This window comes from Pristis pectinata, chromosome 1 (genome assembly GCF_009764475.1).
Source record: "Pristis pectinata isolate sPriPec2 chromosome 1, sPriPec2.1.pri, whole genome shotgun sequence".
Classification (NCBI taxonomy): Eukaryota; Metazoa; Chordata; class Chondrichthyes; order Rhinopristiformes; family Pristidae; genus Pristis; species Pristis pectinata.
The window spans coordinates 116,839,404-116,850,749 of NC_067405.1; the positions used below are offsets into that span (position 1 = coordinate 116,839,404).

The window sequence follows — 11,346 nt, forward strand, 5'->3', positions numbered from 1 at the left end:
ATTTTCATTGTGGCAGTTTATATGTGTATGTTTGTTACAGGAACAGGTTTGCTTGCTTTTCACCTGCAAAACAGTTTGTACAAATTTGGAAGTATACTTAAAAATTCAACCTGTGAATGCAAAGGTTTATGCCTAAGTTGTCAGTCAATATTGACAGGATTTTTCTAGTATTTCAAAAGTACAATCCAGAGTTTAGGAAAAGCAGCAATTTTGAGAACTATTGGGAAACCAAAGTACCAACAGCAATTGGAAATCAAAAACTTGCAGATAGTGAAAATACAAAATTAAGAATTGTTGGAAACAAAGGATAAGCAACAAATGTGGAAAAATAAACAGAGCTAACATTTCTGGTTAGCTCCATAGGGAATTGAGAAAACAAGTTAGTTCTAGATTGCAAAGGTGGATGGATAGGACAAAGGGAATATCCAGGATGAAATCAGGGTTGCCAAGGCAATCCCATGTTTACAGAGCTGTCCAGTAGATTGATGAGGACAGTTAATGCAAGAGAAAGCAAACAAATCGGTATGTTAAAGTTGTGAAATACAGATCAGAGCTGTTGCTAAAACCAAAAGGCAAACCCTGGATCACCAAGTGATCTTCTAATTCAAATGTTTGAATGCAACTATCCTAACCCTTACTTTGAGACTGTGACTCTAACTCTAGAGTCCTCAGCCAAGGGAAATATCCTCCCCATATTTACCTTTGTGCCTTCTGAGAATCTTTAACACTTCAATCAGGCCATCTCATTCTTTTGAATCCTAAAAAGTCTTAGAGTTCTCAAACTCATACAACAGGAACCAGTCTGGTAATCAGAGGTAACATTTTAGGTTTAGACTACGTCACAACTGAAATTAAGATGCTGCCTGCTGAGTGTTGCCAACATTTTCTGCTTTTATTTCAGATTTCCAGCATCAGTGTTTTTTTTAAATTTTCACCAGTCTGGTGAATCTTTGCTGCACCTGCTCTAAAGCATATCCTTCTTCAGATGAGGAGACCAAAACTGTACACAATACTCCAATTGTGGTGTCACCAAGGCCCCAGGTAATTGTAGCAGGTTATCATTTGCCTTCCTCAGTGCCTGTATGTTAGCTTTTAGTGATGTGTGTTAGACTCCAGCTTCCCTTTGAATCTCTCACCACTTAAAACTCAGCATTTGCATTTACTACCAAAGTGGATAATCTCACATTTTTCTACACTGGAGTCCATCTGCCATGTTGTTGCCCATTCACTTAGCTTGTCCATCTCTCCTTGAAATCTCCCTCCTTGTTCATAGTCCCACATGGTTTTGTGCTATCAGCAAACTTGGAAGTGTTACATTTGGTCCACTCATTGATATAAATTGCAAATAGTTAAGGCTCAAGCACTGCTCCCTGTGGTATACCAATAATCAAAGTCTACCAACCCAGGAAGGACCCATTGATTCTTACTCATTCAGTTCTATGTATCTGTTAACCATTTTCCATTCTGTACATGCATATTACCCCCACTTCCATGTGCTCTTAACTTTGTTCAGCAACTTTCTGCAAGGAAACTTATTGAAAGCTTTTCAAAAATCCAAATACATCACATCCATTGCTTCTCCCTTCTCTTTTCTACTAATACCAGAAAAATACAATAAATCTTGTTTGCCTTTTAAGCTACTGTACTTATGCACCATAAGAGTACTTCTTGCCACTGTAATTGAAAACTTGCAACACTGCATCAAAAATTCTGAGCACTTTTTTAAAAAACTGGGAATAGAAACAACTGCTAAACAAGGCAAAAATGTACTAAAATTCTCAATTCCTCTTGAACTATATTAAAGGAAATATTGAAATGAATGGAGGGCATCATTTTTTGAAGTAGGAAATTGAGAATCAAAACTGAAGTTACTAATATTTCAAATTCAAAATTTCCCCAGTAATGGTATTTTCTCAATTTATTTTTACTGTAATTATGTTGCTCTCAATCCAATTTCTTACAGTGCTGGAAGAAAAACATTGTGTAATAAGGAGAATCTTCATTTTGCACCTCAACTAGGAGGTAGCCATGAAGTGTGGCATTTAGCTTGTTAACAGATCACACCGTATTTGCTAGACTTTTTAAAGCAGTTTTAAAATTCAGAAAGTTTTTTTTAAAAAAATCAAGATAGGGCCAAGAACCCAATGGAGAGTACCTCTAGGAATGACTTTGAAATATGTGACAATTATTTGTATACAAACTTATTCAAGATACCATTTCTTTTAATGGTATTTTGAATTCCAGAAAGAATCTAGCTCAAACTCCCAAATGTACAAATCAACCATTCATTTAGCAATTCTGTCAAGTGCAAGGTACTTAAATAGTCAATTTACAGGACCAGAATTGTTGCAATAGAATGTCTACCCAATGTACATTCATTTGGAACAGTTAGTACATCCTTGATTTCAGGCTACAACAGTCCTTGCTCATTCATATAGCAGTCATTCAGTGTTATGAATGAGTTTGATGCCAATAACAAGGTTCATGCTCTTGAAAGGTTACTCACAATGTTGGAAGTAATGAAATGTTCCAAATTGTAAAGACTTAAAAGATAAAGTTACACCAAAAGCAATTAGAAACACTAGACCCTTAAACCAACAATAGCTTTTAAGCACTCACTGAAACAATGCTGCCAGACATCTGGAAAGCAGTGGTTAGTCTAAGGGAGAAATGCCGGAAAGACATATCAGACACCTATATATTCATGGAATAGCAGTAAATAATCAAGTTCTGCAGGAACTTCCTAATGACAAAGACAGCAGTAAACTTAACACCATATGCAGCATGTAAAGGAATATGACAGGGTTTGCTTGGGAACTTGGCACCATCATCAACATTGGGATCAAGGCAACTAAGCAACTTCTTGCAGGTGGGGGGGGGGGGGATGTGGCAAAACAAAGGGACCACTTAGAAGGCCTAATCTTTACCAAAGCTGGGAATTCAAGAACCGACATAGTGAAATGGAAATATACTCTTCAGACCAGAGATCTGCAACTGCACTTAAAAGCAGGTTAACTTTCAGTCTGCCCTTTGCATGGTGCAAGATCTTTCTGGGACCAATTTGTTGAAAGTGTTGAAATTTGCTTGTCACTGGAAATAAATGCATTTTTGATTAAATGACAAAGGAGAAACACGAGTGTCATTTGTATGGTTTCTTAAGTTATTAGCTGTGAGTATTTTGATACTTGGTGAGGTGACCTTTTAATAACCAAAATGTTTGTTCTTGTTCAAGTACTTGACAAAGCTCTACATTACAGCATGGTAAATTGTAACAAAAAAACTCCCACCAGCTGTAGAGCTGCCAAGAATTTAGGGAACAAATTCAGATTTCAAAGTCTCAAGTTTACATTAAGCTGAATTAGCTTATTGTTATAAGATGACATTAATATTTGAAGGCAGATGATACTGTAAAGAGTACAGAAGTGAAAAAATTATCATGTCCATATCAAGACTCAGAGGAATGCCATCAGTCCCATTCCATTTAATTTCCCTGCAACCTATTCAATGTTCATTTAATCCAAGGTCAATAAGGATATCAGCATGAATTTGCAAGAGATGCCTTGAATTCACTTTCCATCATGTGGAAAATTACATGGACAAAGTACAGGGAAGGCAAAGTAATTGCAAAAGCAGTAATAAAATGATGGAAAAGAAAAATTCTAGTGCAACCTTTCTAGATGCACAATTAAGGTATATAAAATTAAAGTATAGCTTTACTAGATGCATGCTTTAGAAGTTGCCTGTTTGGGTACAATTCAAGTGCTATGCAACAGGAACATTTGTTCATTCAATCAGAAGGGAAGTTTGAAAGAACACTCTTAGAGTATACAGCAAGTCAGCTGATTTTGGTATTGGCTGATTATCTATAAATGAAACAAACTTTTAATTAAACAGCATCTTAATGAAAAGACTTTAGCTAAAATGCATTGCTAGTAAAGACAAGGAGAGTTGAAAGTTATTGCCTTCCTGCTTTGGCTTTACCCTTAGACAAGTTTGTGCAGTAATAGGGGTTCCACATGCAGACAAATATTCAGATCAAGATTCTGTCAATTGCTTTAATAGAACCAGGAAATAAGTCTCAAACAAAACCTTATACTTCATGATTTTATGAAAGTTATGACAGAACCCTTTATTACAATACCCATGTAATTTCACGTGCATAATGGAATAAGAGAGGCAGCTGTGGCTCTTTTGATAGCTTAAGTTAAAGTCTCACTCCAGAGATTTAAGCAATAAGAAAAAACAGGCAGAAATTGCAAAGCAATGATAGAGTGCTGCTTTTTCCAAAGATGTAGTCTTTTACCAAGACTTCATGTGTTTCAAGATGGATGCAAAAGATCTTATGCCAGACTCAAGGGTAATCCTCAGTATCCTGGCTAATAGTATCGCCACACATCAAGATTACCTAGTCATCATCATATTGCCTTTCATGGGAGCTCATCAACTGCTACATGTCCTACAGCAGGTAATTCAAAAGTACTGTCTTTAAAAGGTTGTGAAACATTCTAAAAAGGATACACAGGTGCAATTTAAAGCAAATCTCTCCTTGCTCCACTCAAACTTTATAATACCATTTGGTCTTTCCAAGCAACGCAAGTCAGGAACACCAACAACTACGATCGAGCCCATCACAGGTAGGTCAATTTAGGAGAATGAATTTACAGCATCATGAAGTCTGTTCCATTAATGTAGTACAATCTATAGACTTACCAACACATTAAATGAGTATTGTGCCAAACTTTGCTCATGCCAAATTATGCAAGGGCACGTTAGCTTGTAGATATATTAAAAAAATCTTATACAATATCTTGAGCCAAGTTAATGGTTCTTAAACAAAGTCCATTGCAGTCTAAAAAAAGTTATTCCTGTTGACTTTTAAACAAAGATCAGCATAATTTTAAGATGGGAGATAACTGAGACTACAGATACTGGAATATGGAACAAAAAGCAAACTGCCAGAAGAAAGCAGCATCTAGAGGCAAAAGGATAGTCAACTTTTGGGGTCGAGGCCCCGCATCAGGATGGCTTTTCTGTTCAGGAGTTTTCGCAAGCTGCAGACTTTAACAGATTTAAATTCAAGATGATGAAACAAGCACGAAAAACATAACTTTACAGAAAGCTAATAATTTTAAGGATCACAAGATCACTATTCTTAAAACAAAATTACAACCCTTGAGCTTTGACAGGGGCGTGCAATAAAATGGGTCTAAATTGGAAAATTGCTGAGGAAATATCCACCAATCTACCATCGACTTGGACACACTTGTAACAGAAGTTTTTTAAATCCTGGCCAGTGATATCAAATAAACTAAATGCAAATCCCAATACATGCAGGTTTCCACAAGATTTGAGTTCTATTTATGGTATCAACTGCCACATTAGGTAGATGTGCCACAGATGCAAACTACGTTTAAGATAGCTGTCACATTACAAATTATTCTACATTTATTAAATAAAATTGGGCTCACTATTTTGAATAGGTTACACTACGTATTGCTATACACTTAAGACAGAGTCGTACCAGTTAAGATATTTACACAACACATTAAATTCCACTGTATTTTTCTGAACCATTCTGGATTACTTTGACGTTCAATATCATACAAATAAGCTGCAAGTGACATGAACCACTAAGACGAATTTTTCAGAAATTCAAACTCCAACCAATTGCTTAACATGGGCTTGTACATTCATTTGATAAACAGAAGCATTTGCAACAAAAATAATTGCAGTCAAGCCATTTCTAAAATACATCCAAGATAACATGATAATTTAAAAATAAAAAAAAACAGGAGATGCTGGAAATCTGAAATAAAGAATCAAAGTTCTCTAAACATTAGGTCTTCCCCATTACACTGATGCTGGTTAATCTGTTGAGTGTTTCTAGAATTTTGTTTTTATTTCACATTAGATATACATACATAAGGGGGGATAAAATTGCTAATGTCTGTTTCCTTAAGGACTTCTAACAATGCAATCTACTGCATAAAGGGCTCATGTTTCTACAAAATTTACCTTTTTAACTTTTGCTAGTGCACCTTGCAATTACCATTAATCCACAGTTTCCTATAAAGTGATTTGTTTTTCTTCCTGCAAAGCTACCTCTACTGGTTTGCATTTAGTTTTTAACTTCCACTTTGAAAGAATGGAAGAAACACAGCAACTAAAAATTTGAAATAATGGAAAAACTTTTAAACAACATGTGAAATGTTAATCACAAGATGCAGTTCCAAGTTTATCACTACTTTTGCTAATGACAATGGGAAAGTCATTTGCAATAAGAATCAGAGAGGAACTTTCACAACAGGTGGGGAGCTCAAGCCATCTGGCTGTTGAAACCATGTGTTCATCTACATACTGAAATTTTAAAATTATATTCATTGCTAAGAAACTTGAAAGTGCAATGTTTCCACTGATGACTTATGCCACAATTATTTCAAATTGAACTACCTACAAAACATACTTTGAGAACAACTGCAAAAATTTCTGGTGATTATAATTAAATCTATAATGTAACGTGTTCAGATCAGCATGGCCCACAGAGGCATCTCTGGATGTGTAACATTTTAAACTTAAAATATTCTAACAAAATGCAACAATTATGTAAAAAAGTTCTCTAATGGTTATTGGACTGGATGACAAGAGGTAACAACAGAGGCAACTTGTTCAATACCCACCACATTTTAAAAATGCATTCAATAAATCTATTTGGCAAGCACCAAAAATGAAAACAGTTGAATATTGGTCGAAAATAATCACTGTTAACAGGAAAGAAAATTTACCACTCCTTCTCAGTCTGACTTTTGTTTGATTCTCGGATGACTGTCAATCAATAATAACATTGGAATAAAAAGAAACAGGAAGAAATGATGCCTTGTTAATGTCCTTCACAATCCAAGAACAAAATAAAATCCAAGATAGGGAATTCAGCATAAGAAACTTTAAATATAATTTAAGTTCCCTCTAAAAAGGAAAATAGACACCAGAAACTTTATATAGATCAGTAAATACTGGCACACAGAGCTTTATTTAGATGGATTAGAGGTAAATGGGGGATAAAAAAAAGATGCTGGACATCCAACACAAAAACAGGAAATGCTGGAAAAAGTGTGGAAGGAGAAACAGTTAATGTTTCACATCAGGGACCATTCAGACTTCAGAAAGAGAAAAGTTAGCCTAAGCAGCAGCAACATGTGGGTGAAACCAAGGGAGCTTCTCTGATAGAAAGAACACATGTAGCTAATAGGATAAGGTATTGTGGTAGCATAATTTGTGGCTGATATGGTTCTGGCATAGTGGGACATGTTCAGCAGGCCAGAAAGGAAAAAAAGGATAGCAAGCAGAAATAGCTCTTATACAGACAGGAAGAAAGAGCATGTTATCTAAAATTAGAGAAATAGATTACAAGTACCTTCCTACTTGAAACCTCCAAATTTGAGTGTATAAATCACAGGGCTTGATAAATCCCTTGTGATCAAAGCAAAATAAAAAAATCCAGTAACTAGTTTGTTCAAATAGACCTTCAGATTTACTAATTGAAATGTACCAGGCAATTTTCATTCAACATAAAATCAGCAAATGTCCTGTGCTAAAATCCAGTCACGACTTGAACCAGCGAATTATAAAGGCAAGTAGATATTTGACTGCTAAATTAGTTTTGAACAGAATTAAAATATTATTGAACCCATCTAAATCGGCACACTCCTCTTTTCTCTCCCCCCCCCCCCAAAAAGAATAGCATGTTTGATTTTTGAGCAGTAGATTGTTTGCTCATTTTCAGTGCAAGCCAAGATTGCAAATTGATTTCAAATTAAGGCTATTCCATGCTGTAACGAAGCTTAAAGTGTCATTTGAATAACTAATTGAAGTCTGAAAAATCTTGTCCAGATACCTGCAGGTTAAGTCACACAACATTATGAATAAGAAACAATTAGATTACATCAGATGGGGTAGACTGCAGGAAACCTTTCCCCATATCAGAGGGAGATAAAACTAGCGAACATAGGTTTGGGGTAAGGGGGAAGAGATTCAGAAGGGAGATGAGGGGACCTTCTTCACCCAGAGTGGCAAGTGTCTGAAATATACTGCCCGAGTGGTTGAAGCTTAAATGTTGATAGCATTTAAATGTCTAGATGAACAGTTGAATCGCTTAGGCACAGAGGGCTATGGACCAAGTGCTGGATGATGTAGTTAATACTGAAAGGTGCCCACTGGTCGGTGTGGACAAATTGGGCCGAATGACCTATTTCCATGCTGTACAATTTTATGACCACCCTCAACAAAATTAAAATATTTAAACAGTACTAAATTGCCATAAACTCAACTGCAATGTAATGCCAGTTAATGAAGAGGCTACACTAAATCACAAAGTCCCAATGTTCAGGGAGTGTATAGGTCTCATTTTTCAGTCTCCTTTAATACATACTATATTAGGAAGGAGTATTAACAGATACAAGCAGCCAGAATATTAACATTGGAACTACAGAATTGATATTATACCCTTACCATAATCTAGTAATTCTGATTAATGGCATCTCAAAAGCATAAGTTAATTAATAAACGGGGGACTTTTTCCTGAAATAATTAACTTTTGAAATCTGCTTTAACGTATTTACATTTGTATTCAATACGCCACTATTTTATATCAGCTATAAGACTGGCCTTGCCTTTCCTGAGACCTCTTCTGTTCTGCGGAAAGCCACAGGAAGTTGCAAATGACAGCACTCAAATGCTACATGCATACATTAAACTATTACTGCCTTATATTAAACTGAAAAGATTGCCTTTGTGATCCTCAGTGAAAATAAGCAGCAATTTTCACAAATACCAAAGGTGATTAAACACAGTCGAATGGCCTATAAGAACACCAATCCTTAATGAACATTTAGGATTACAGTTTTCCTTGCTAGCTGATATTTGGCAGATTTCTGGTTCTGCATCCATTCAATCTTGCTCCAAATTAGTTGTATTTTAGAACAGTAGCCATTCTAGTTTTCAGAAAAGTCTAAATACAACATAATTCAATTTGGAGATTTAAAATACATAAATGGCAAAAACAAAAAAAGGCTCTATCCATATCAACATTTGCCTCCCCAATTGAGAAAATAATTCTAATTACATTTATGCACCCTTCAACTTGTTTTCCTTCACTAAAAATAACACAAATTAATTTTGGGTGTATGCATTTAACTTAGTCAGTAATCATAACCTGCATTCATTGAAAGGCAGCTGTGTGGGAGCCTCCAGTCAAATAGATTACACAATTTCTTGGCATTTTTTCTTCTTTTCTGCTGGTGTGTAAACGTTTTCCTTATGGTTGCACATTTGAGTTGGTGGTGCTTATAGTTAAACCAAAGCTCAACAGTCAGAAAAATGCAAGTAAACCATTTGTTCATTAAGGATGCATCCTCTCCAGAATACAAATGAAACATTTTACTTGAAACCTCCAAATTCAAGTTTATAAATGACAGGGCTCTATAAATTGCTTACAATCAGAGTTTAAAAAAAGACATTATACAGTGACTAGTTTGTTCAAATAAGCTTTCATGTTTACTAATTGAAATATAGACCAGACATTTTTCCATTAATGTAAAATCAGCGATCTACAGCAAGCTATTAAAAAGGAAGTCTAAACAGCTTTAAGTGTTGGAAAACCCAAATCGAATCATAATACAGAAAGAGGAAGTTATTCAAATCATGGCAAACGGTTTAAAGAAAAACCTTTCAAAATGCTTAACATTGCGTTCTCGTTCTCAAGATTAGAAAGTTTCAAATGCGCCGAATTAAAGCAACGACAAATGCCAAAGAAAAGCTAACAAAGATGATTAGTAAAAGGGCAACGATCACTTCTCTCAGTATATATGTTTCCGAGAAGCAATTATTTGCCCACAACAGTTTTTATATACTCATTTAGATTTGTAATTGGACGTTAGCCACGTAAGGCCTTCAAATAGTCCATCTCCTGAAGTGGCACAGGACGGCTGCACATACCAATTTCTATCCCGGATACGAGTTAAACCCAGTTTCTCTTGAATTTCGTGTGGCTTCATAGCATCGGCTAAATCTTGCTTATTTGCAAATATCAGGATGATAGCATCTCTCATCTCCCGGTCGTTGATGATGCGTAAGAGCTCTTGCCTGGCCTCGTCTATCCGATCTCTGTCGGCACAGTCTACCACAAATATTAATCCCTGGGTCCCAGTGTAGTAGTGCCGCCACAGAGGTCGGATTTTATCCTGACCACCCACGTCCCAGACATTGAATTTTACGTTCTTATAAGTCACTGTCTCCACGTTGAAGCCCACGGTGGGAATGGTCGTGACTGACTGGCCCAGTTTTAGTTTGTACAGGATCGTGGTCTTACCGGCTGCGTCAAGTCCAAGCATCAATATACGCATCTCCTTGTTCCCAAATATCTTCGACAGTACCTTTCCCATCTTCTAGAAAGTACATAAGAGACTATGGCAGCGAGAAGCGGGTAGACGTGACCGAGAGAGGTGGCGGACGTCTGGGCTGGAGGGAAAAGGGCGAAGGCCTGAGACCGCGCGAAGGAGTCCTGCCGCCCGCTTCTTGACTCGGCAACTCGGTGCAGCGGCTGTCGGTGAAGGTGTGAGCCCCACCCGCCCGCCCCGTAACTACAGCACGGGCACCGCACTCCCGGCCACGCTCATTGATTCGGGCTTCCTCTCTCTGTAACGGGTCACAAGAAGACAGTTTACACTCAATGCAAAGCCCCCTTAACCCTCGAGTGTTTTTTGAAACACTGTTTTTGTTTACCTGAGTGGTCGGGGTCAGTCCGGTCCAGTCCAGTCCAGTCCAGTCCGGTGTGGTGCGGTCCGGTCTGCTCTCGGCGCCGCTCCGCTCCTGTCCGGTCTCGGCAGCACCGGAAAAGGCGCGGAACGAGCCACCACTTCCCGTGCCCACCGCGCATGCGGCAAGAGGAGACTCGCGGCTTCGCATGTAGCCACGCGACGTACTGACACGTCACAAAGCGAACAGCGTCCCGAGGGTGTGATTGACAGGCGGGGGCAGGGGGAGGGGGCGCGGGCTTTGCGGGAGCGCTGGTCCTCGCTTGAGCAAGATGCCGATGACGTGCAAGGTGTTTGGAAACGCTGATGTAGATTTGCAGAATAGTTTCCACATACAGTACTTGAACAGGGTGTACGTGCAATAACCTCTCACTTTTGAGTTTTAATTATAAACCGATTCGTTTCAATGATTTTGGAATCGCTCTTTGCAGCGAAAACTCTTGTTGATCTCAGTTGAAAAAAATTCTGTTGTCACCTAGTTGCATTAATAATGCTTGAAGAATTTGAATAGCCAGAAGTTCACAATAAACGGCCAAGC

General features: G+C 37.6%; 1 protein-coding gene across 1 annotated transcript; it reads right to left on the minus strand.

Moving 5' to 3' along the window:
- Window positions 1-9,526: 9,526 nt before the first annotated feature.
- Window positions 9,527-10,912, minus strand: arf6b (ADP-ribosylation factor 6b). Its single transcript, XM_052036652.1, has 2 exons — window positions 10,777-10,912; window positions 9,527-10,439 (listed from the first exon to the last, which is right to left on the minus strand). The coding sequence occupies exon 2, from the start codon at window positions 10,434-10,436 to the stop codon at window positions 9,906-9,908; it is 531 nt and encodes a 176-aa protein (XP_051892612.1). The 5' UTR covers window positions 10,437-10,439; window positions 10,777-10,912; the 3' UTR covers window positions 9,527-9,905.
- Window positions 10,913-11,346: the final 434 nt, after the last annotated feature.